Source organism: Leguminivora glycinivorella, chromosome 14 (genome assembly GCF_023078275.1).
Source record: "Leguminivora glycinivorella isolate SPB_JAAS2020 chromosome 14, LegGlyc_1.1, whole genome shotgun sequence".
NCBI classification, from domain to species: domain Eukaryota; kingdom Metazoa; phylum Arthropoda; class Insecta; order Lepidoptera; family Tortricidae; genus Leguminivora; species Leguminivora glycinivorella.
Window position 1 is genome coordinate 3267567 of NC_062984.1, and position 27671 is coordinate 3295237.

The 27671-nt window shown below is 39.5% G+C and overlaps 2 protein-coding genes across 4 annotated transcripts in view; one reads left to right on the plus strand and one right to left on the minus strand.

The window, feature by feature from the left end:
- Window positions 1-7663, plus strand: part of LOC125233131 (prominin-like protein) — a 105598-nt gene extending 97935 nt beyond the window's left edge. For 2 of the 3 annotated variants that reach the window (XM_048138999.1, XM_048139000.1), the window contains 2 exons: window positions 1425-1505; window positions 3369-7663. In XM_048138999.1, coding sequence (XP_047994956.1) covers window positions 1425-1505; window positions 3369-3381 — 94 coding nt within the window. In that variant the 3' untranslated portion in view covers window positions 3382-7663. The remainder of the gene's footprint in view (window positions 1-1424; window positions 1506-3368) is intronic. The other variant, XM_048139003.1, reaches the window with a different exon arrangement.
- A 1501-nt stretch (window positions 7664-9164) lies between these two features.
- LOC125233375 (sodium-independent sulfate anion transporter-like) overlaps window positions 9165-27671 on the minus strand; it is a 59702-nt gene continuing 41195 nt past the window's right edge. Inside the window, exons 4-13 of the mRNA XM_048139368.1 lie at window positions 27288-27415; window positions 22872-22964; window positions 18029-18200; window positions 16280-16444; window positions 15264-15451; window positions 13133-13247; window positions 12474-12619; window positions 11350-11517; window positions 10472-10658; window positions 9165-9306 (exon numbers count right to left, since the gene is read on the minus strand). Coding sequence (XP_047995325.1) covers window positions 9305-9306; window positions 10472-10658; window positions 11350-11517; window positions 12474-12619; window positions 13133-13247; window positions 15264-15451; window positions 16280-16444; window positions 18029-18200; window positions 22872-22964; window positions 27288-27415 — 1364 coding nt within the window. The 3' untranslated portion in view covers window positions 9165-9304. The remainder of the gene's footprint in view (window positions 9307-10471; window positions 10659-11349; window positions 11518-12473; window positions 12620-13132; window positions 13248-15263; window positions 15452-16279; window positions 16445-18028; window positions 18201-22871; window positions 22965-27287; window positions 27416-27671) is intronic.

The following is a 27671-nucleotide window of genomic DNA, read 5'->3' on the forward strand; positions in this document are numbered from 1 at the left end:
AAAAATAATGTTAATTAATCGCGTTCGACCTGTGTGTGACTTTAAATATGTGTTCAAAGCGCGAGAACTTAAAGTGTTAAAAATTAGTCGCTCCCGTGCCGAGCGCGAGCGATTTATAGGTCATCGCTCAAAACATCATCGCGTCTCGTTTATTTACAAAGAAGCGATTACATTTTGTTGTTTCTATCACCGATAGTTCATCGCTAACTCGCTTTTGATGGGACTAGTGCCTAACGGCCCGGCCACGACATTGGTCTAAGCGCGACAGCGGTGAGCGGCAGCCATACGTGCGAATGAAAAGTCCCATCACTGTGTCTCGCTCCAATGTTTGGCCGCCGCTCGCCGCTGTCACGCTTAGACCAATGTCGTGGCCGGGCCGTAAGAGCGTGTCTAGAGCAGAGTTTAGACCAGCAAGTTATTGCTGCAAGTTTTGAGACGCAACTATAGGTAAGAGTGAGTGCCAAATATCTGCATCTCTTTCTTGCATATACTTCTGTCTCAAAACTTGCACGTCTAAACTCGGCTTTATATTTTTGCGGTCTTCGGTAATATTATTGCAGGTGATTGTACCTTTGTGGCCTACTGCCCGCGTATGTTACAGCAACATGTGGCGTTCTCAAGCATAAGGGCGGTCTCTAGCAGGTTGTTCGTATAAAGTTACGAAATATCGTATGCGAAAAAATATAAATCTTGAGAACGTCTCATAATATTGTGCGTTTAGCTCGTTGTATGACACTGAAACAGGCATGTAGACCAGGGGTCACCAAATGAGGGACCACGGTCCGCATCCGGACCGCTGACCTAATGTCATAGAGGAATAAATAAGGAAAGAGTTGTAATTAACTCCATACATCAGTAAATGCAAGTTATTTGTAGTGACATCTAGCTTCATCCACGCCTCAAACATCGCGTCAACTAGCGTAAATTATCAGTACTGCTACTTGTCAATAGATGTCGCGACGAACATAAAGTCTGCTCAACATTTTTTAGCTAATATTACAATAGTATTAATCAGTACTCTACACGTGTAATATACACGTTGACATTGGCGTTTTGTCTTACCTCCTGCTCGCCGACCCTACAGTTGTAAACTGTTTTAATATTACATTATTGGCAGACGCGACACTGTTAACACCTAGTGTCGAGTAGTGGTACTGATAATTTACGCTATTTGACGCTTGATTGACGCGTGATTGACGCTAGATGTCACTACAAATAACTTGCATTTACTGATGTATGGAGTTACAACACTTTCCTTACCTATTCCTCTATGCGAATGTCGACCGCGTTTCGTTCTACTGCCGTCCGAAACGGACCGATATGGTGGTGTTATTTTTACAATCAGGACCCTAATTGGTGTCCCCTGAGTGACCCATGTAGTGTTTACTGTAACACGTTGCGTTGAATGTTGCATTGCGTTGCAGGCACTGGGAAGAAGGCCCCCCCCGCTACCACGGGCCCACTGAGTACGAGCGGCCCCCTCCCTACTACTATCCCGGACCAAAGTGAGTACGCTCACGCCCATCCTCACGGCCCAGCCACGACATTGGTCTAAGCGCGACAGCGGTGAGCGGCGGCCATACGTGCGAATGAAAAGTCCCATCGCTGTGTCTCGCTCCAATGTATGGCCACCGCTCACCGCTGTCGCGCCTAGACCAATGTCGTGGCTGGGCCGTTACGGTACTCACTTTATACCCTCTTTTATGGACGAATTAAACAATAAAACTGACTTAAAGTTGCCGAAGATGCGAGTTGGCACCGTGCCACTGGGTAGAAAGCGGTGTACACCTCTCGACACCCTTGAGCTCTCACACCGGTATTGCCCTTGGGCCATCTTAGATGTCGATTTTGTAGGGGCCAGTCACCAAGTCGAGACGCCGGAAATAAAATTGAATACCGTTTTATAAACAGAGCGGTTTATTATCCTATAGCCCAGTATTTAGTACATCGCTTTCATTAAATAGCCGAGTTCATTTAGATTCCATTAACTCAAATAGTCCTTACACCCTGGCGGGTACTGCCTCTGCGCGCGTCCTATGACACGGGCAAGGGCATCATCCGCTCGGTGTATAGTATGAATTTTCTGAGATGAACTTTTCGCTTTAGCCGTAATCTGTTAAACAAAGAACTTTGTTTCTATTATTCCCGGCGGCTAGCTCCCGTTTAAACGGCACGTGCTATAGTCTCAGTGTAGTTAAAAAGCAACTATCATGATAGTAATAAGGTTCAAATCCATAAAAAGACCTTTCGGAGATAACACGTTTTGTCATCTTCAAAAAAAGTTATCTGCATGCTGCTAACTGTTTAATAAATTGAACCTTATTGCTATCATGATAGTTGCTTTTTAACTACACTGAGACTTTAGCACGTGCTGTGGAAACGGGAGCTAGCCGCCGGGAATAATAGAAACAAAGGCCTTTGTTTAACAGATTACGGCTAAAGCGAAAAGTTCATCTCAGAAAATTCATACTAATTCAGCGTTCTATTGACTGGAAGTCGACTTCTAGCCAAAATTACCAATGGTTGTGCCAAAGATAATTATGAAAATGGAACCTGCTTCGAAGTAACTTTACTCCCGTTTAATAGATGGCGCGGCGATATCAGAAACCAAAGGCCGTCTTGGTCCTGAATATTAGAGTGATGTATTTTTGTGGATATAGTCAGTTTTATTATTTTATTCGTTGGTACTTTTATTAATTATTATTTTGCTACATTTTAGTGTCTGTATCTCGGCAGACTATTTTCGAATTATCAATATATTTTCAAATGTTGTTAACATATAATATGGTAATTTCACACACATTGATTTACTTTTATTATATCATAATCAAGCTTCTAGTAACTTCTTTTCTTAGCTTCTGGTAACTTCTACCCTCGGAATTAATATTCATAATCGATAATTTAGTCTATCCCGTTTATTGTTCTATACAAAAAAATATTACCTCTGAAAAATACTCCCTACATCCAAATATCAACATACCCGCACGAAACGGTTCAGGAACTTTGCTTATGCTTCTAAAGGTGGTGGTTGAGTTTTTCTTTTTTTGCCATTTTTTTAGGGAATTTTGGGTCAATTGGACTCAGAATTACGAGCACTTCAAATTCAATAGGAGACAAAAAGTGTTTTCCAGAATTTTTATACATTTTTGTTACTTTCCTCCTTTGTTACCCCATACAAAATGTATGGAAAAGGGTAACGAATAAGAAAAAATAGTATTGGGCAATTTTTTTTCCTATTAGGATTGAAAAGCTACTGATTCTGAGTAAAAGTAAAATTATCAAAAATAGCACATTTAAAAAAAGTCGCAAAGAAAAGAGACACATTCGAAAGTCAACTATATCCCACTAACATACGATCTCTTTTCCAGCGATAGACAGTAAACTGGCCCTCACGGAACTAGACGACGACCTACTGAAGTACTGAGGACGCTCCGCGCGGACCTGACGAAAAGGTTGTAACTACCATGACTAGTGTAGAGAGATTTCAACTCTATGCGGTTCGCGCAATACTCAATTTGTTAGACCCGTTCTCGAGATACGATACGTACAGAGTATTTTTCCAATGTAAAGCCTTAACGAGATTGTGTCGATATTATTGCCAATTTCGATGAATATGACATTAATATAATGCAACTATGACATATAATTTATAAGAAATGCCCAATGATGGTAAAATTCGAAAAAGCTAATAATATCGATATTAAAAATGGCATTCCATTTAGGTCTCCCTTAAGGGGATGTTCCCATAGTTAGTTGTTGCAAGATCTTTGTCTTTAGGGTAAATAATGAGATAGTAGTACCGTACCTTAAGTGATGTCCGTACACAACAGTTAAACTTTTTATTTATGCTGACAAAGAGAAGCCATTTGTTCTTTAAGCTATTAGTTTAATTTCTGTGTCATAGATGGCGTACCCTACTACGCACGGTAAGATGCGTACATGCAGCACCACCTAGTTTGTGTTGACAAAATAGTGGTCAATGTTTGTATCGATTTAGATTCACTGTAGTGTCGAACGCGATTAATTAACATTATTTTACTTTTTTTTCCGACGTTTCGGCCAGGTTACACTGGCCGTGGTCACAGAAGACGTATACGGAGTGTACAAAATATTGATGCAACTCTAAAGTTTTTGCTGTTGTGTTAAGGACAAGTCTGCCAACAACTATGTGATGGTCAGAACTTTAATTATACATTAGTGTTAACGAGTTGGTCCGTCTAGCCGGGGTCTCACAGTAACTGCCATAAATTGACTGTCATTTAGTATTTTTTACCGTTTGAGAAGGCTTTAATTTATAACGAAATGCGCATAACTTGATAATACTTTGTGGGTCAATCTCAAGGCTAAGGTTTCAGATGTCTTCATACCATCCCAGTTTAATGCAATTATGAATAAATATACATATTTTGTATAGGTTTTGTGATCACCAGACAAACATGAAACAATATACGCTTTAGGTAATCATGCGTCAAAAATAAAAACATTGCATATGCTCCAGGGTGAAACTCATTATGTGGCTTTTCAAAAATATGACGGAAAACTTTAATATCTTTTACGGAAAACGAATATACCTGAAGACGTGAACCTTGACGCGCATTCGTGTGGTAGTGTGTGAAAAAAAGTTGAAAGAATACACGAGTACATTATTATTTTTACTGGCCGTCCCATGTAATAAACAAACTTTAAACACTTTAAAATTTAAATAAGTAGGTACATTACAGAAGATTCTCGATTTGTCAAGTTGTGCGTATTCCGTCTTTGGCAAAATTGCCGCACAAATATTGAGAATTTTGAGTTATTCTCGAATATGAATTAATTATAAGTAATCTAATTTAATCGCTACAATCATTTGTTACGAAAAAGACAATATTGCCAAACATTGTATTGTGAACGCACCGTAGCACCGCTTATGTATTGTAGTTAGTTTTATTTTAATTAGGAAAGTACTGTTCTAAACAGCGAGGAGCAAAAACAGGTAAACTTTGGATATATATTTCATTCAAAGAAACTTTGTGTTTGTGTAAGCGGTGTATCTGTGCTAGACTCCTATTTAACCACGCAAAGTCTTATAGCAAAATCTCTGTATCTGATGATGCCTTAGGGTTTGCCCACATCTATCGAGGCAAAATCAAGCGATAGAAAAATGCTTCCATAAAAAGAGCAAAAAAAGTTGTTTGCCGATTGCGCGTCGGTGCATGTGGAAAGACCCTAGAGATGGTGTTTTGTGTGCCGAATAGTAGTCTGAGAAGAGATTCGATGCATTTATTAATAAGGTTAGTATACACGGCCGTCGGCCGCTACTCATTTATTATTGTAAGCTAGCGGCCACGACTGACGAATCATAGAGAATTTATGAAACTACACATTAGTCACATCACGAATTTTAATCTATGGTCGTCGGTACGTCTGGTCATCGTTCGATGACTCTTTATAGACATACTTATTTAGTTACAATGTCTATTCTACTACTGAAATCATACGGATTTTGAGACTCCGATGTTATAACTAGAAAAGTTACTAAATCCCTAAAAGTCGTCAGCGATGGCTGTAAGTGGTAGCCCTAAGAAGTCTAGTGAGTTTGTATCTTACATTTAAAGAATCTTAGAATCCGCTCGTCTGTGGGCGATAGGTCCTATTTAGTTAATTATTTGGTGATTATCCATTATTAGTAAGTGATTTTTTAATTGTTGACTCGGTGCGAGAGAGTGCAAACTTTTATTTAGGTGTATTAAATGTGTCATATTGTATTCGTTAGTTAGGTTAGAGACGGTAAAAGAACTGCTAAACTCGATATGAAGTCTATTGAAAAGTATAAGTAATCTAAAGAATGTTGAAATTGAAAGAAACGATCCTCTTTACAACGGACAAAATTATTTGATTATAACGCCATCTAGTGAAGAAACTTTGTATGTTACGGGAACGTCGCTAAAGTCACGCCATCTCTTGTACATGTAGAAAACGTATAGAGTGTAGCAGTCTGTTTGCTAGTCTCTGGTTAGGCGTATGTAATGCCAAATATGTCGGTGCGCCGCGGCTCGCCGCCACTTCCCTTCCCCTGCTCACTTTTCTGTAGCGGGACTTTTTCGTATAAATCAAATTGTTTTTGGGTGCACTATGTAATTCCTGAGACGTCCGAAAGCTTTGTTACAATTTCATTTACTTAAGTGTGTTTCTGATATATTTATTTTATATTATCTTAACCTAAAACGTCAAGCACACGCCATCTTTAGCTTAGCATAATCACAGTATAATAAAGAGTACCTAGGTACGGTATGGTCACTCTCTGCTTCCCGCTGAAAGTGTCGCTCACCCGCTCTCGATTACCTCACAGTAACCGCCTGTCAAAAACGCGACCAGTTGACCTTTCTTATCTCACTCACACAAGCATGGTACACGAGCTTAGACTGTGCGTAGAATGCGTTTCTTTCGTATATTTGATCGCGATTGTCCGAGGTGTAGCATAAGTTGTTCTGGACAACGTATGCCATAGCACTTAAAGCGTTCTAGAATTGATATGTTCTTGGCGTTGAAAAGGGTTTAAGACAGTTTATTTCAAGATTGATTTTTATATTTTTTTGTTTGATCTCAACACGAGTCTCTATTTTATTTTTATTCACTCAGATTTATATAATTTGTTTTTTTTTTTCACGGGAATAATCTTAGTAACTGAAATTATAAAAAAAAATGTTTTCGGACAGATCTGGAAAACGTGTTCCCTACTTTTACCAATTTACTGCTCAATTCTCCGTGTTTTATAAATTAAAATGTCGGTGCTAAAACTGCATCAAGTTTAGGTTCAAAATAGAGCCTTTTTGGTTCATTGTACATGTACGTCACAAGTAGACTAAGATAGCGTATGGAACTGCGTTTTGTATGAAGTAAGTAACAGTTAAAATTTATTGTAATCGTCAATTTTGTCTATAAATATATCGAATGACGAGTTTCGCGAGCTAAGGAAATTTCCATTAATTAAAATGAAATTTTCGTAGTTTTGCAAATACAAGAACTGTACCACATTTTAAGGTAATAAACTTAGCATCACGCTTGAACCTGCATTTTTCTAACCATATTTTGTTCTACTTTTAATATAAGATCCTAATGGGTAACACCATAGATGAAATATATGAAGATTATACTAAAAATGCCTTATTGCCATCTACAAGTATAATCGATGGCAACTAGGCTTTTTTTAGTGGCGCCATCTACTTTTTGTACATCCTTAGGCGGTCGCATTTTGTGTATGGGATGGTATAATCTTCTGTATTTAATCTATGATAACACCTAGTTTGACTGACTACACTTTGATATCGAGATCTAAATAAGTCAATAGAAGAATTATCAATTCAAAACAGCAAAGGAAATAGAAATGATTTTAAGCAACAGCTAAAAAGTCGTATTATTTAGGTCATTTTTTTTATAAAGAGCTTGTTAGCCGCTCAAGTCCCTACAAAATAAAGTGATAAGATTATTGCCAAAATACCACTTGTGTTCATGTTTCATACACTGCCGTATAATGTTGTTCCCACACTGGCTATCATAAATGTTATATAACATTGTAACAAGTTATATAACATGTATAACAGCCAGTTGTTTTAAGCACCATAAGCTAAGCATGCCAGGTTTATTATCCATAATGTGGTACAGTCTGGGCCTATTGGTGTAACTCAAAAGATCTCTATTCAACGTTTGAGTCACGTTACTACGCCCGAAGGACTGACACGAGGCGTCGCTGATATTGAGCTTCGGTTTTACTAAACGAACTTAAAATGGTTACCCATTCTTAGGGCCAGTTGTATCAAACGCATCAAAGTCACGCAACAGAAGTATAGAAATTCCTATACAGAAATTTTGCAAATGCTGAATTCGGTAAAGGACGGTTTGGTGCAACCGACCAATGTTAATGTTATATTATGACAATCGCCATCATATATATCGGAGCAGACGGAATGCTCATAAATATCTCAACACGCCTCTATTGTTAAGGCGTTAGAGCTTGATTTTGAGCACTTCGATCGCTCTGGTATCTGATGGTGACAAAATTACAGTTGCGTGATTTCAAAGTCCTCATTTTATATTTAAAAATTTACCTTCATCCTTAGATGTAATACCATATGGTATCAAAAATGATACTATCGAAATGACCGAGATTGTCTATATGAGACTTTATATGTGAATTGCAATAAATAAATACAATAATAATACAATAATTATATCAAAGTTTAAAATTATCTTGGATTTCTTCTGCAAGTAACTTATTACAAGTGAAACTTATATGATAACATTGATAACATTTAAGGGTTATGCTGCCACACTGGCTGTTATAAATGTTTTATAGCATTGTGTGACAGGGACAGCGCGATGGCATTGACGTTACGATGTTCCTGTCATACCATGTTATGGCGTGTTGCACCAAACCGTCTGTCACCGTTAAAGCGTTCGTTAAATTTTATCGTATGGGAAGTTCCATAGACGTCTGCTGCGTGACGATGATGTTTCTGTCTAATGTAGTTGATGCAACTGGCCCTAAGGGTCGTTATTGCTATGACACTAGATGTAAAAGCGGAGCTCGAGTCAGTGAGCGCAGAAGCGTACGTAGTATAATGCGCAATGGCCGATCGTAATAAATAAATACACTTCATTATCTCCCATATTGTGTTTTACTTAGTTATTAGTTTTCCTCGGCATTTTTCAAAGGTTTGTACATTTGGATCACGTTTGCTGTACCGAAAATGTATAGAAGTCTACCCTTTAGCACAAATTGTCTGGTCGCGCGCGAGTCCATGCATCAAGCGCGGCTTCAAGTGTGGACTCGCGCGCGACAAGGTAAGTTGTGCTAGAGGGTCTGGTAACAATAATGGTAACAATAAAAGGAACCCAAAACACAAACACTATTTAAAGAAGAAAATGGATGGACCAATTCTGTTTGAGATGAGAATGTTCAATGTGTAAGAACCATCGCTAGAAAACCCTCTTCAAATATAAAAATAATCGCATCCAAATCCGTTCACCCGTTTAGGACCTACGGTGCCACCGACTGGGACACTTTCGAAAATCTGGTAAATCTTGGTGTGGTAGATTTTATTTTACATGCAAGGAAGATAGAGTTGAACTAGGGAATGTACCGATACTCTTTGGTTTTGATATTATAAAATGATACAAGCAAATATAACGAACATGTCTTTATTCTTACAATAAGAGGCACTCACTTAACATAACAACCTTCTTACAAACGCTAGCTAACGACTAAATACTAGCTAATTCATAAATACTGTCGGTGTCGACCGGAGATCTGGCTCTGCTTGCATTCTGAAACAATACATCTGATGTTAGTAGAAGGTAGAGATGGGCCGAATATGGACTTTACCGAATACGAATATTCGGCCGAACATTTGGTTTAGCTCTTACCGAACCGAACATTCGGCCGAATATTCGGTTACACCATATTTTTAAAGCGAATGTTAAGATTAAAACTATGAAATGATTGATAATGTTCATACATACTACATCTATGTTCTTATGATTTAGTGGATAGCTAAAACTTAGTAAAACAACTCTGAACTTTTCTCAACTCTTAAACTACGGTTTTTAAACTTTTTTACAAAACAATTGTGTTTATATTTTGACGCATTTTTAGTAGTTCCTTAGAAAGCCACTAAAATAGGAGCTTATTATCCAATGGAATACGTAAGATCTACATTAGTTATTTACTTTGTTTATTCGGTAAATATTCGGCAATGCAACCGAACTATTCGGCCGAATACGAACATTGAAAAACTTGCCGAATATGCCGAATACCGAATATTCGGCCCATCTCTAGTAGAAGGTTCCGTATCTTTTCCTCCTCAGTTGCCATGTCTATGAGGCCTTAGTGCGCGCTCATATTGGGCGTGCGGCGTGCATGTCAAACAATTGCAGCTCATACAAATATCCTGTACCACCAAGCTTCCACTCAGGCCTTACAAAAAGGGATACAGACCGACCGCTATCCAACTTGCAGTTGATTAGTAGGATCAGATCTGAATCAGTGTTGCCAGAAGGTCAACAAAGTCATTATTCTTGGCTTTTGGTTCCGTGTCGTTTATGACATTTTCGAAATGCAATAAATAGAGGCTAAAAGTACTTGGCTCTGCTTTTAACAAACGTCTGTGTCTAGGAATCATAGTACCTATGTTGTTGGGGGCACTCAAAGGTTCTCTTAATAATAAGGCACCTACTCACACGTGATATGAGGGGCTGGTGTTGTAGTACTCTCCTTAGCAGACTATCTAAGTATCTAGTTCAGCGCGGCACCAAGCGTAAAGAAGCTTGAAAACGCTCTCAATCGATGGGTTTCACATGGTTTCACTTTCAACGCGTGGTGAAAGATAAAGTAGGTACTCAAGAAACATGGAACACCTTTTTCCTCGCCATGAACTGACTTTGTACATAACTTAGATTATTGGGGGCGCTCACAGGTTCTTTAGGTACTTACACGTGATATGAGGGGCTGGTGGTGTAGCTACTCTCCTCAGCAGCCTGTCTAGTTCAGCGCGACAGGATGCGTGGAGGAAAGAGCGTGGCCTGACGCCTTGGAACACGGTTTCTATGGACGGCTTCACATTGTAGAAGATGATCGCCTGGCCGCGCGCTTCGAATTCTTCGATTAGAGTCTTTATGCCCTGGAAATTATACGTTTTCGTTTAATTGTGAGATTTAGGTGCTGGGAAGGGAACAGTAGCCAGTTGTCTATACACTAGAAGTTAAGTCGGCCGCGTCTGCATTCTCATGACTCCGCGTCGAGCGCGATAGGCGATTGTTACTGACTACCGTAGTTAAGTAGGGACTAAGTTGCTCGATGAAGGGATTAGTACCCAGTCTACACAAGCAAAACTTAGCTGCAATGATGTCTACCGCTTGCAGTGGGTAGCTACGAGTACAACGGCCGACTTCTGCCTGGAAGAATGCTCGGGCGCGCCAAACTAACGTCTACTATGTGATCGATAAAGGGAGTTTAGGCCCCGAGTCTACCAGCAATCCCTTGCGTATTCAAACATAAGACACACAGCGACTGCACACGGGCACCCTCGCCAGTGGCTCTCGTGTTACTGGCGCATCCTATGTGGTCTATGCCCGAGACAGTATTTATATTTCTGTATAGATACTACCTGAACACTACAGAGAGCAACCAGTCCTACACCAGTTTACCTTCACCATCATCATCATTTCAGCCGTTTATCGCCCACTGCTGAGCCTCCCTTCGTGTACGCTACTTATCCTGGTCCTTGGCTAATCTCATCCAGGGGTGCCCCGCCGTTTTTCGAATGTCGTCCACCCAACGAGCCAAAGGATGCCAACGGTGCATCCGTTTACCTTAGCTGCAGTGAAGTCGGCAGCTTGCACGTGTGTGGCGTCCAACACGAGCGGCGCAGCGCGCGCGCTATCAGCTGCCTTGCGGAGCGCCCGACGCACGAACTCCGCCGAAGGGAATGCTAGCGACCGGTCCACGACCGCCACTAGGTGCTCGATGCCGTCGCTCGACTGAAATCAGGACACTGGTTACTTTCTCATTACCTTATCCGTACATATTTATTTAGTGACAAAACGGCCTACTCAATTCATTCTGCTGCTGCTGGAGCGTTCAGTTCCTTGACTATCTCTGAATGGTATTGACGTTAAGTTAAGGCTAGTTAGATTATTCCTTTTACACGACACGAGAGAAGAGTGAGACCAGATTGGGCGGAATAGTAGGTATCGCGACAGAATCGGATCACAATGATCACAGCAGGCAGGTTGCTGTAAAGTGACCACTACTGGAATGGTCAGGTATACTCACCACAGCTCTGGTGACCTTCACCGAAGGTCTGGCTGACGCGTACAGAAGGAACATAAGGTTAACGGCGATACCGATGACAATACCCAGCTCAAGCAAGTGGTAACCCTGCTGGAATGATGTCTGATATACTCACCACGGCTCTAGTGACCTTCATCGAAGGCCTGGCCGACGCATACAGCAAGAACATCAGGTTGACGGCGATTCCGATGACAATACCCAGCTCAAGCAGTGGTAACACTGGTGGAATGGTCTGGTATACTCACTACAGCTCTAGTGACCTTCACCGAAGGTCTGAAAGAGGCGTACAGAAGAAACATCAGGTTGAAAACGATACCGATGACAATACCCAGCTCAAGCAAGTGGTAGACCCTGCTGGAATGATGTCTGATCTACTCACCACGGCTCTAGTGACCTTCATCGAAGGCCTGGCCGACGCATACAGCAAGAACGTCAGGTTGACGGCGATTCCGATGACAATACCCAGCTCAAGCAGTGGTAACACTGGTGGAATGGTCTGGTATACTCACTACAGCTCTAGTGACCTTCACCGAAGGTCTGAAAGAGGCGTACAGAAGAAACATCAGGCTGACAACGATACCGATGACAATACCCAGCTCAAGCAAGTGGTAGACCCTGCTGGAATGATGTCTGATCTACTCACCACGGCTCGTGTGACCTTCACCGAAGGCCTGGCCGAGGCGTACAGAAGGAACATCAGGTTGACGGCGATGCCAATGACGATGCCCAGCTCAAGCCGCATGAGCAGGCATGCTGCGAACGTCACTACTGCTGGGATAATATCCAGCTCTGAAATAAGCGATTGAATGTTTAGATGCGGTTTTTTCAAAACATGTATTGTGTCTTGGAAAAACGCTGGTGGCCTAGCGGTAAGAGCGTGCTACTACAATCCAGAGGTCGCGGGTTCGAACCCGTTTCGTACGTAAGTTTTTCGGAACTTATGTGCGAGATGTCATTTGATATTTGCCAGTCGCTTTTCGGTGAAAGAAAACATCGTGAGGAAACCGGACTATTTCCAAATAAGGCCTTAGCTACCCTTCGGGTTGGAAGGTCAGATGGTAGTCGCTTTCGTAAAACTAGTGCCTTCGTCAAATCTTGGAATTCTCACATTATGAGCCGCGGCGAATGCCGGGATAACGCAAGGAGGATGATGATTGTGTCTTGGAGACATATAAATATTGCCCATAACATCTTTCTGGATGTAGCCAAAAACTTAGGTACTTGTTATTCTTTTACTGTTTCAAATAATAGGTATGTAGGTACAACAAATGTCATGCATCCTTCTCAAGTATCTCAACTCACTTTTAGTCCGCCAGATAGGCTTGAAGACATGCAGCTCCATCATAAAGACGACAGCAGCGATGATCACCGCCGCCAGGGACGCCTTCGGAATGTAGAAGAAGTATGGCGTGAAGTACTAAATGAAAAACAAAATGATTGGTTAAAAATATCTAACAGGCCCCGTAGCCGAATGGCATTTCTACGACACAAAACGAAAACGAAACGCCGCGAAAGGTAGTCTAGCTCTGTCACGCCAATAAGTACGCAAGAGCGATAGAAAGAGACAATCGTTTTGTTTCGTGAGCGTTTGTGCATTCGGATTAGGGACAACAAAGGAAATGTTTCTGTTTACTTTACTGCATGACATGATTCATGACGTTGTTTACCATTGAATAAATTATTGAATCTGAATCTGAATCTTGTTTCAGGCTGTATCAAAATGTGGACATTTATAGACGTTAAACTTTCGTGAGACATATTTAAATATTTAACGAATCAATTCAATTCAAATTCAAAATATCTTTATTCATGTAGGCCTAGTTACAAGCTCTTATGAATAGTTCATTACATATATATTATGATCTTAATCTAACCTAATTATCAGAGCAATTTATTGTTGTAAATTATTGTTCATAATAATATTGAGTCTATAATATACAATTTCATATAAAAATAATCGTTAAACAAAAAATATATAATTAGGTATATGTATATATAAAAATACATGTCTAGAATATTTCTAGGAAAAATCCAATGTCCAAAAAAATACAATATTAATTTCATCAACAATAATAATAATAAAAAACGTAAAAATAAGAAACCATTTCGAATAACAATTAATCCCACGTTGTTTTATCATTCATGTAGTCTTGTGTTGTATAATAAGCTTTGGAAATGAGTACACGCTTTACATGATTCTTAAATTTATTAATTGACAATTCAGTAATATGATTCGGAAGTTTATTATAAAATCGAACACAATTACCCATGAATGATTTTTTAATTTTACAGAGCCGTGTGAAGGGCACCGCGAGTTTATGTTTATTTCTAGTATTTATATTATGTACATCACAGTTTTTCTTAAAATTACAAATGTTTTTATGTACATACATAATATTCTCATAAATATATTGACAATGCACTGTCATTATATTAATGTCCTTAAATTTATCTCTAAGTGAGTCTCTATGGTTCATTTTATATATTGCTCGAATAGCCCTCTTCTGCAGAATAAATATAGTATTTATCTCTGAAGCACTGCCCCAAAGTAAAATACCATATGACATAATGCTGTGAAAGTAACTAAAATAAACTAATCGAGCTGTTTTCACGTCTGTTAACTGACGGATCTTGCTCACTGCAAAAGCTGCAGAACTAAGTCTATTCGAGAGGTTAACAATATGGGGACCCCACTGAAGTTTAGAATCTAAAGTTATACCAAGAAAAACTGTACTATCTACCAGTTCCAATTCCTCATCCTTCACAACGACACTTGTTTGCTCATTCCTTACGTTACTATTAGTGACAAACTTAATACATTTAGTCTTTTTTTCATTTAATAATAAATTATTAGCATTGAACCAGTTCACTACTTTAGAGATAGCATTGTTTACATCACTGTGAGCTTGTTGCTGTCGTTTGAGTTTGAAAATAAGTGAGGTGTCGTAGTCGGCGCTGGTAGTCTGCAAACAATACTATATCATGGTGGGTCTTTACAAGGAATGGCAAGTCATTTATGTAGATAAGGAACAGGAAAGGCCCCAATATTGATCCCTGTGGTACACCCATAGAGACCAATGACCCAGTTGATCTCTGTCCATTGACATCTACCCTTTGTATTCTACCATTTAAGTAGGACTTGAGTAAATTTAGTGCTGATCCTCTGACTCCATAATAATCTACGGCTGTCGTACTCTCACTTTATTATATTGCTACTGCTGTAATATGTTTCGAGACAATTTTAGAGGCCCCTCTTCAGGCATATAGGAGTTCACGCGACGGCTAAACTCCGAGCACTTTATATGACTGAAGAGGGGATCCAAAATTGGCCCGAAACATGTCACAGCAGTAACGATATAATAACGTGAGTACAACCGTATATTCAGTAAATATGGTGGACACTGTTTTCATAATGATGGAACTAAATAGGTACCTGTAGTGACAGCAGCACAAGTGCCCCCGTATACAGGCCACCAGCAGTAGTCGCCACCCCGCTAGCATGGTTGACAGCTCCTCTCGACAGCGCTCCTGACACTGGCATCGATTCCACCAGAGACGACGCGATGTTACACACACCCAGAGCCAACATTTCTTGCGTGGCGTCCACGTACTTTCCTTCCGCTGAAAAGGGGAAAAAATATTTAAAATACTGTAAATATTAAAAAAAAATTATGATATAGGCAGCGAACGAGCAGACGAGCCGCTCATGGACATAAGCATACGCAGGAAGTCCGCTGGCGGGATGCTGGTGAGACATTACTGGACGAACTAACCGCACTTACAAACACCAGGGGAGCCACTTGTGCGTTGCCGACCTTTGAGAACTTAATATGGATATGTCTTTTCATTTCGTCAATATCGTAAGTGACCTTCAAGGTAGAATTTAAGGTCATTCGTTTGTCTGTTTGTTTTCAAAGCCAAAGAAAATGCATTAGTTGTTTCATGCGCAAAATTCAAATTCAAAGCGTTTTCCTAATGGGTGCTACGGCTGTTATCCGTGAAATGGTGAAAAAACAAAAGATCATATCATATTATGTTGTCGGTTTAAAAATCCCAATTAGATAAGTACTACGTGGCTTCAAACTGGTTAAAAACAGTTTAATAATCGCATACAATAAAACGAGTTACTTTTCGAAATGCTACAAAAAAAGGATTGCAACCGTGAATAATCTTGTGGTTTTAAAAAATACCAATAGAATAGAATAATGTTTATTCTGGCAACTTACAAGAACGAATAAAGTACAAAGAAACAATTATAAAATCTAGAAGAAGAATACAAAACAAACAGATGAAAAGAAAATGTGAAGCTGAAATGGTCTACACTCAGCAATGCAGTTGGCACAACTAAGCGTTGCCAACGGCGCTGGTATTCTACCTGGCGCTGGTAGTACTACGAATCAGATTCGTATTGAAACAAATGTAAACAGGAAGAGACTATCAAATACTCACAGAAAACCTTCGCCAGCGCAATGTTCTCAAGAATAGAGAGCAGTGGGACCACGAAGATGGCCGAGCCGAGTGTGGAGGCCATTTCCATGAACGTGTAGGTGTGGTTGCCGACAGTGGCAGAGAATGGCGGCGGCGCTATCGCTGGCAAGCCTGGCTTCACCTCGCCTGTAACATACAACAATAGATGAGTAAAATAAGTCCCTTCTGTCTACCCTTATCCCACGTTATCCTCTTCCATTAGTTCCATTCTCCTCTTTCTTTCGTCATCTCAATATTTTCAACACACCTTTCTTTCTCATATCCTCTTTCACACAATTCACCCATTGTTGCCTAAGTTTACCCCTCCCTCTCCCTCCATCAACACTCATAAGAGTAAAATTAAGCTAAAATGTTATAATTATTTTTTGACCTTAGTAAGGCATTCGAGTCTGTTGAACAAGATTTACTTCTTAGTAACTCGGTAATACACACGATCTTAAGCTTAAGATTTTTTTCAAATTCTGCTTTTCGATTAAATATATTTAAAAAGACATCGATTCAGTCTTATAAAGCATACAACTTAATTATGTTTCATACAAGGGGTTTCATAAGGGTCGAGATTCGATCCTCTATTATTACATTTTTTGCATCATCATTAAAATAACCTCGTCAGCACGAAAAGAAAAATACTAATAATTTATTAAATATCCATAATTGTCATAATTCCAAAAAAAAAAATCGATTCCGGACAGTGCAAAACAGAGTAGAAAACAATAGGGGCGCCACGGTTTGCATGTGGCAACTATTAAGTCACTTTTGAATGAGAACAAATGTTGATATGATAAAAAAAAGTCTAATTCCATTTTTATTTATTTTTGCCAAGCTGTATGGCAAAAGTGTTTATACTCCCTCACCAGTGAGCACGAAGGGGGGGGGGGTATCCTCGTGGTGCCGGCATATTTCACATGGCAGACAGGAGTCATCGGAAAGGGCAAACAAATGTAGACTATTTATATTCCTTTACCAGTGAGCACGAAGGTCTGCTCCTGCTTGTCGAAGTAGTACCTACGCCAGCGCAGCACAATTCAGCACCACGAGGATATTCCACATGGCAGACAGGAGCCATCAGAACAGAGAGAGGGCAAGCAAATGTAAGACTATAGGATGTTCATATAGGAGGTGCAAGCACTAATTGCTCGCCCTTAGAGTTGGTCAAAAGGCGCCTAGCCTTATCAGAGATAACATACCTACACTAGAGAAGTTTCGTCGGGTACCACGGCAGGCGGGTGGTCTAGTGGTAAAGACGTTAGCCGCGTAAGCTGAAGACCCGGGTTCGATTCCCGCTCGGCCACCACTGGGCCTTGTCTTTATAAATGTAGACTATTTATATTCCTTTACCAGTGAGCACGAAGGGGGTTTGCTTCTGCGTGTCGAAGTAGTACGCCAGCGCGGCACAAACCAGCACCACGAGGATATTCCACATAGCAGACAGGAGCCATCAGAACAGAGGGCAAACAAATGTAGACTATAGGATGTTCATATAGGAGGTGCAAGCACTAATTGCTCACCCTTAGAGTTGGTCAAAAGGCGCTTAGCCCTATCAGATATAACATACACTGGAGAAATTTCGTCGAGTACCACGGCGGGCGGGTGGTCTAGTGCTAAAGACGTTAGCCGCGTAAGCTGAAGAGCCACCAGTGGGCCTTGTCGTTTTTTCTTTCGTGTATGATATCTATTTCAATTAAATGTAGACTATTTATATTCCTTTACCAGTGAGCACGAAGGGAGTCTGCTTCTGCGTGTCGAAGTAGTACGCCAGCGCGGCACACACCAGTACCACGAGGATGTTCCGCGTGGTGGACAGGAACCAGAGCGCCTGCGCAGCGGCGTGCGCGCACCCGCCCTTCTCTTCTGAACCGCGCACCTTTATGTCCTTCACTTTCTGCGAACAAGAGGGTTTCTTATTAACCCCTGGAACGCCGTTGTCAAAAATTTGTTACTGAATTAATAACCTTCAATCTGTTAATTACAGTTTAAATTGTCTGAGACAGATCTGGAACAAGGCGTTTGAGGGGTTAAGTGCGTTTTCACATTATCCGATCCGATCTCGGATGTAGGACCGATATCCCATACATTACAGGCGCCATCTTGGATTTTTTCCATTGAAATCCTTCCGACTTCCGGATCCGATAATGTGAAAACGCACTAAGAATGCATTTGATCATTAGGGATCATCATCCTCCTTGCGTTATTCAGGCATTCGCCTCGGCTCATGGGAGCTTGGGGGTCCGCTTTGTCAACTAGTCCCAAGATTTGGCGTAGGCATCAGTTTTACGAAAGTATTTAATCATAGTGATAATAATAAATGAATAGCTTCTACTTATTCTTAAATTTCTAAATCAAACGTGCTGTATGCAGATCGAGTGTTCCAGCCTAAATCTTTCAATATTACGAATAGTCTTTCAAATGATAAAGATAATTTAATTTTGTCTGCAATTTTTTTTTGATTAATTTAATGAAGTAGAAAAAGTTTTTGCAGTTATTAAACAAGTGTACGTCCAAGCTAGGATCCTTGTAAAGAACGAGCAAAATGTGTTAAAATAAACAATTACAAATGTCTCGGATTATCTATTGTTGCAACAGAATCTTACTAAAAGGTACGTGGGCTCGCCTATTTCGGAAACAGCTAAGATAGCGACACGCCACGTGCATGATACCAAACGTGCAAGAAATACAATAAATGAAATTAAAAAGAAATGAAAAAAATGTGTCATCATTTGTCTCAATGGGTCTTGATCTTCGTAAGGTCAGAAGGCAGTCGCTTTTGTAATACTAGTGTCCATGCCAAATCTTGGGATTAGTTGTCATTGTCAAAGCGAACCCCAGGCTCCCATGAGTCTCGTCGAATGCCGGGATAACGTAAGGAGGATGATGTTGATGATGGTCTCAATCTCTCGTAGCCCTGAGGTGCCTTTTTTACTTGGTCACGCCATGGTCCCTGAGGTCTTTCGCTTTCCACTTTTCCCAGCATGATCACTTTTTCGAAGCTTCCGTCACTTCTATGTCAATATCGTCTGTAGTTGCAACATAATCTTGATAAAAAGTATGGCCGCCTATTTTGGTAGATAGTACCTAAGTTAAAGACGGTCAAGCAAATATTGTCACTAAAAAAGACGGCAAAAGAAACTAGACGGCTCACCGGCCTGTTGTCTTCATAAAGCGCGTGCCTGATGATAGCAGTTGGCATTATCGACGAGTCATAATACTTAAAAATATTGAAAACTAGCTCGCGTTAAATCCGAAAATTGCGGAATACATACTTCCACCCCCCATTCTAGGGAAGTTGGGGATTATAAAGAGACAAAAAGTAGCTTATGTCATGTCATTTTCCATCCCTTCAACTATTTCCACCTAAAAAATCACGTCAGTTCGTCGCTCCGTTTTGCCGTGAAAGACGGAAAAACAAAGAGACACACACACTATCCCATTTATAATATTAGTATGGATTACTTATATAATAATATTATAAATGGGAAAGTGTGTGATGGAGAGTGACATAATTATGATACTTTTTGTCTCTATCTAACGCGAGCGAAGCCGCGGGCAAAAGGTAGTAAGTAATATTAGTATGGATGTAGGGGCGAAAGTTTGATGTCCATAGAAAATTGGATTTCGCGTCTTTTTTTCATGACAAAAAGCTTGACTGTCCATAGTAACATGCCACGTGCAAAATGTAACCTTGAACTTGACGCATGTCGCGTAATCATATGAAATATCTCTACAGTATGAAATTAAGTTGAATCAAGAAGCGTTAATCATAGATGAGTTGACACGGATTTCCTGTCTTCAGCAAAACCATACATTTACTGTTAAATGTCTCTCTTGGAGTAATAGATGATATGATTATAGATAGTTTAGAGCGATCAACCAAGTGTGCACTGCGAACGAATAGGAAGCAGAAAATGATTTCTAGTGAATTTTCAACCAAACTACTTTTATATTTTGGACAATAAGAACACATAAAGCTCTAGTCCCGAATAGTCAATAATTATTTTTCCTATACAAAAATTCTTTGGGCTAGGTACCTTGGTTGTTTGTATATTTTCTTTCTGACTCTTGGAGACTATTAACATCTCCAAGGAAAAAAAAAGTAGATTAAGTATATTTATTTTCTTTAGTTGTGACATCAAGAGTCTTTTACAACTCTAAAGTTATTTTAGTTATCTTTTATTTGTATCATACATACATACATACATACATACAATCACGCCTGTATCCCATGAAGGGGTAGGCAGAGCACCTGAAACTACTCGTTTCAGTGCCACTCTTGGCAAATAAGGGGTTGACAGAAGACGAAACTGTGACATTGAAGTGACAGGTTGCCAGCCTCTCGCCTACGCCACAATTTAACCCATGTCCCACAGTCGACTATCAGTGTGTCGACTATTAGTGTTTATTTGTATCAGTTTGTATTTTTTTCATCATGTTTATTGTTTTATATGTACTTTGACATTTAGAGACTCTACGCATCTCTAACATCTCTTATTAATCATAATAACTTTGTACTTTAGTTGAATTCATACTATTTATTGTAATTGTTGACGTGTAAAAGTGCCCCTGTGACCTACATGCTGAATAAATTTTATTTTTTTGATTTATTTTATGGAAATTTTCTTCTTATTTAGCGATTATATATTAAAACAACATTTCGTGGTTTTCACATAAAATGGAAAACCGTAAAAACCAATACCTAATTTAACTTTTTGCTCGTACCGCTGGGCCACCAGCGGTCATTGAAACGTTTAATACTTAATGTATCTTCTCGATTCAAAGAAATTCCAGTTTAGGTACTTGTACTTTACGGTACTTGTATCCCATTGTCACAGTTTCTCACACATATAATGTTATTTTGATTAACATGTAAGTAAAAGTATACACTATAGTCGCCTTGTTATCAGAAACTACATTTTTCCCACATTACAACACTCAACATAACAAACTTTATATTTGAAATTTTCCCTCATGAGTCATGAATCGTTATTGCACCTACGTTTCAAGCAAAGAGAATTCATATAATTCGTCAAAATCAAAGACAAATATATCTCTAGAGGGTCGTCTGCGTCGGGAATTCGGTATCAGTAAACATGCTCCTCGTTACGGAGCGAGCGATTATCGTCAATTTTTACGTGAGGATCCGATTTTACATATTTAATAACTCTAAAGACATTGTTTATTAAGTTAGACACTGAAGTAGGAGCAATTATGAGGCCTCATTAATTTGACATCTCATTTTAGATCGTATCTGAACACTATAAAGCTATAAATCGTTACAGGAAGCATGTGCATGTAAACATCCAAGTGGACTGTCCGTCATTTTCACACGAGTTGTTTGGAATCGCGATCTCGTTAACGCGTGTTTTGATATGCTTGCAGTTTGCACAGTTTACACGTGATGTATCATTACCGCACTATACGGTTACGATTCAACATTGTAGCACACGTGATGTGATAGTACTACTAATAAGACCAAGAGAAGTGATATGATATACAGGGAAACATGCGATGTGATATCACCGCACCCACACTTATTAACTTTTCACCAAGTTCCAAGTTTATAATTAAAGTAATAATTTCATCCCCTTACAAATTTTCACCCTTTTTTACCCCCTTAAAAATACACCTATTTTTTTCATAATCGTTTCCTTCTTATATCTTTTTGTAGGTACTTACTTTTTTCAACTTTCTAGCATTGGTAGGCAGTTTCGTTTCTGCGTTGATGAATCAATCAGTCAAGACATTTGCATTTATGTACTTATACATATTTATATTTATATATTAAAAAAACCGGCCAAGAGCGTGTCGGGCCACGCTCAGTGTAGGGTTCCGTAGTTTTCCGTATTTTTCTCAAAAACTACTGAACCTATCAAGTTTAAAACAATTTTCCTAGAAAGTCTTTATAAAGTTCTACTTTAGCGATTTTTTTCATATTTTTTAAACATATGGTTCAAAAGTTAGAGGGGGGGGGACGCACTTTTTTTTCCTTTAGGAGCGATTATTTCCGAAAATATTAATATTATCAAAAAACGATCTTAGTAAACCCTTATTCATTTTTAAATACCTATCCAACAATATATCACACGTTGGGGTTGAAATGAAAAAAAATATCAGCCCCCACTTTACATGTAGGGGGGGTACCCTAATAAAACATCTTTTTCCATTTTTTATTTTTGCACTTTGTTGGCGTGATTGATATACATATTGGTACCAAATTTCAGCATTCTAATGCTTACGGTTACTGAGATTATCCGCGGACGGACGGACGGACGGACGGACGGACGGACGGACGGACGGACGGACGGACAGACAGACATGGCGAAACTATAAGGGTTCCTAGTTGACTACGGAACCCTAAAAAGCGCTGGTAGCCTAGCGGTAAGTACGTGCGACTTTCGTTCCGGAGGTCGCGTGTTCGAACCCCCGCTCGCGCCAATGAGTTTTTCGGATCCTTTAAGTGGTTATTTTGGGGGCATTAGAACTTTCAGAGACGGAGATCACGCCCCTCCCCTCCCCCCCCTCTTTAACTACAAAGCCGGATCCTCCCATGAACACTTACCCTGAGCAGCAGTAAGACTACGATGCAAGTGACCCCCAGCACCGTGTCCCACAGTCTGGTCTCCCCTATGTGCTCGTACATTCCCGTCCACACCTGCAAACAAAAAAAACACTAAATCCATATCGGTTCATCCGTTCGGGAGCTACGATGCCACAGACAGACTCACACACACACAGACAGACAGACAGACACACAGACAGACACGTCAAACTTATAACACCCCGTCGTTTTTGCGTCGGGGGTTAAAAATGGGTACTGGGGGCCGATTTTTGAGTCTCACGGTGTTCGAATTCAGAAAATGTCTCTGAAAATAATAGGCAATTCACCGTTTTCAACCGGTATTTTAGTGACAGTGAGACTCAAAAATCGGCCCCCTTCTTATCAGAATCTTCGTCGAATTCTAATTGGAGCGAATCGCATTATTATTTCAGTGGCTGCCCGCCGCGTGGGCCAGCTGCTAATCGGTGTTTGTGACAAAAACCTCGAGGCCGATAGAAAGCCGGCGGAGATCGGAAAAAAAGGCATAAACAAAAGAAAAAAAACCGGCCAAGAGCGTGTCGGGCCACGCTCAGTGTAGGGTTCCGTAGTTTTCCGTATTTTTCTCAAAAACTACGGAACCTATCAAGTTCAAAACAATTTTCCTAGAAAGTATTTATAAAGTTCTACTTTTGTGATTTTTTTCATATTTTTTAAACATATGGTTCAAAAGTTAGAGGGGGGGGGACGCACTTTTTTTTCCTTTAGGAGCGATTATTTCCGAAAATATTAATATTATCAAAAAACGATCTTAGTAAACCCTTATTCATTTTTAAATACCTATCCAACAATATATCACACGTTGGGGTTGGAATGAAAAAAAATATCATTTTTTTCCATTTTTTATTTTTGTACTTTGTTGGCGTGATTGATATACATATTGGTACCAAATTTCAGCTTTCTAGTGCTAACGGTTACTGAGATTATCCGCGGACGGACGGACGGACGGACGGACGGACGGACGGACGGACGGACGGACGGACGGACGGACGGACAGACAGACATGGCGAAACTATAAGGGGTTTAGTTGACTACGGAACCCTAAAAACGGTCTAATTGTTACAGTGAGTAAATCATTTTAGCTGAGGTAATTTGTTTACGTTTAATCAGTAGTCACCCTCCGTCCACCCACTTATTTTTAGTGGTGGGCAAACTTTTTGAATTGGGGGCTAAAATATAAAGGATTTTAAAGGTGGGCCGCATTTACACCAAACATGCGTATTTGGGCCAATCACACAATATTTTGAAGGACGTAGCGGGCCGAACATAGCCCGCGGGACGTACTTTGTCCACCACTGGTTATATCCGATTACACGTCATCAAATCGAATCTCGTCAAATATAATTATGTACATAGGTATGGATTTTTAAAATTCGAAATAAATATATTGAATTGAATCGAATGGGCATTTCTCAGGAGGCGCGTTTTTACGTGTCCGGGGCAAAAAACGTCAGAACGGACTGTTCTAAAAATCTGAATTAATTCAGGGACAATCTATAGCCTCTGTTCTATTTGGTACACTATTAAATTATTTATTTATTATTTGTTTAATATAAGAAATAAAATGTTAAATTCGAAAAATGACCTTCGGTGGGCGTGTCCCGCACCCAGAATTTGCAAAACAAAAAATCATTACTCAAGATGGAGTTGTTGTTCGCAGTTGTTATAGATATTCACGTATAAGGTATTAGTTAACCTATCATATTTTCTACATAAAAATAATATGTTAGCTAAACTCATCGAGTAAAGACAAATTTACGATGTGTCCCGGGCTAGTGACTGATTTCGGTGCAATTTTTTAAACATGACGGTACTCTTACAAATTAGTAGATCAGGAGGCAGTGGCACACATATAGTATGTTTTAGCTATGTTTTAACCATTCAGTGTAGAAGGGATGCAGTACCGTTTTATAAAGGGGACTTTTTAAAGGTTTCTCAGTCATTCGCTGGGTTTGGTCTCATGTTTTTTAAGATTCGGTGGTTCAATTTACTCCCACAGTTTTAATCCATTTGTCGTTATACAAGACACAAATAAATCCTTGAACAGATGTTATTTCGTCATTATGACACCTCCTCTGTATCATGCATGCTATTGCAGTTATCTCCAAAAAGCGATAAAATTTGATATCAGTGGTGTTGATTTCCGTGGTCTCGGTGGATTTTTTGACCACCGATATCAAAAAAAGTGGCCACCGTCTTCGATTGCCACGTTGTAAACTGGTTTATTGTGCATTATAAAGTATAATTTCTTACTTAAAGAGTAGAATATACTCTATAAAACCATAAAACTATGTTTGTAACCAAATAAAGTCGTACTATGGGTACAAAATTCACTATTAGATAATGATCAGGATATTATCATGTTAAACTTGGTAAAATGGCGCTATTATTAAACTTCTTACATAAACTGTCATCGAATTAACATGAAAATATAAATAAATTGAATAATAAGTCATAAATAAAGTTGAAATGTGGACTAATGTGTAAAAAAATGAATTCGGTGGTGCAAATTGATTACAGTGCCCATACATAATTTCGGTGATTTTAAAATATCAGATTTCTCAAAAACTATAAGGTTCTAATGGAGGCCTCCACCACCAATATTTTTTATATTTAGGCTAGATTTCAGTAAATTGACTGACATATAAAAAAAGTAGTAAATAAAAATCGGCACCGAAATCAGGCACCGAACGTCATCTCTGAGAATCGCCCGAATAAGTTGGGGCGGCTCGGACGGCAGGATGGTGGCATTTTGTAAATAGCAAAGGAGTGACTTGTACTATTGTAATATTCTGTGATATTAGTAATAACGTACCTTGTTATTCAACTTGGGAAATAGGGTGACAGGTGACTACATGACAAGAGACTGAGAAATGTTGTCCATTGTGCATAATGTCCATTGTCCATATTTAATTATAAATAAATAAATCAAATAATAATAAAAATAAAATCAGAAAAAATACCTACCGATAACATAATACCAACCTTGGGAAACTTGCCACCAAGAACCTTAAGTGCGTTTTCACATTATCCGATCCGATATCGGTTGTCGGACCGATATCCCCTACATTACAGATGCCATCTTCGATTCTTTCCATTGAAATCCTTCCGACATCCCATATCGGATCGGATAATGTGAAAACGGACTAATGCTAAGTCAATGTTGACTGCTAAACTGACACTACTCTAAAGTTTCGTGCATTCAAAAAGTTCATGCATTCAGTCAGTCCTGTCCTGGGGGCCGATTTTTGAGTCTCACGGCGTTCGAATTCAGAAAAATGTCACTGAAAATAATAGGGAATTCACCGTTTTCAACCGGTATTTTAGTGACAGTGAGACTCAAAAATCGGCCCCCTGTCCTGACAGTTATACGGTTATGATACGTTGAAGATACCTAATGAAATTGGCCACCAGGACAGTTCCGGGCCAGGATATTCAATAACCTATTGTCCCAGATTTGTAAGAACCTCTTTTTGACACATGACAGCGTCCACAAAACGTAAACTCGCGCAACCTAATGAAATTTTAAATAAAACCCTGTAATAATATTTAAAAAAAATCAAGTACTTAAAAACAATATTTCGTTTACTTTAAACATAATCTAACACATGTTACATTTTTGCGGATCTTCGTTAGTGAGTATTTTAATGACAGACTCTGCCACAGCACTAGTTTAAAAATAAAAATGAATGATAAATGACATAATAAGTAAATCCTGGGTGATAAGATAAATTAATCACCCAGGATTTACTTTTCATTTTATTCATTTTTATTTTTTAACTAGTTCTGTGGCAGAGTCTGTCATTTCGATTCAAATGACATTTCACTAAGTTGATAGAAATCGTATATTTGTTTAAGCACCTCCTTGTACATAGGGTCTAATCGATTCAATTCGAAATTAATCGTTAGATTTGGCAAACGATACGTCTTAGTCACATCGCAACATACTTCAAAACAAATGTGTCAAAACTGTGAACTTACAAATCTGGGACAATAACTGACAGTAATATTTGTATAGTTAATGTTGGTACTGAGTGTACCTAAGCTGTGGAGCCGCAGATGAATATAACGCGTAGGTAAGTACATAAACATATGGCTGTACAGTATATTACAACTATATATGTACACAACGCATACGGAAAACGCAAAGAATATATACAGGCATCAAAGTCCTTGACGCTGCTTGTAATACGAGAGCGCCATTCTGGCCGCTGAGAAGCGTACTCCCATTTTCAGGTGGCATTCTGCAGGCAGTTAGGTGGCGATTAAGCACGTCCTTGTAACGCAGGCTACTGTGCTCCCGTTTTCCAGCTGATAGCTGGGAGTAGAAAACGGCTTTCGGTAGTCTGCAATATCCTATATGATAATATTAATATGTACCTGAAGAAACTTGCCACCAGGAAAGCTGAGGCCCAGGATGTCTTTAACCTGGGTGGTGGCGATGATGATGGCTGCCGCTGACGTGAAACCGACGGACACCGGACCACTGATGAAGTCGATCAGGAATCCTGGGGAAAGAAGGGACAAATTTGATCCAATGGGAAAGTGTGTGTGTGTGTTTTTCCGTCTTTCACGGCAAAACGGCGACGAATTGACGCTATTTTTTTAGTGCAGATGCAGATAGATGAAGGGATGGAGAGTACTGCAAAAGGGAGTGTACATTTGTACAAGTTTCTAATGGGTTGGCAATAGTCCATAGGTTACGGTGACCGCTTTCCACCAGGCGGACTGTATGCTTGTTTGCCACCGGCGTAACTTTCTGTC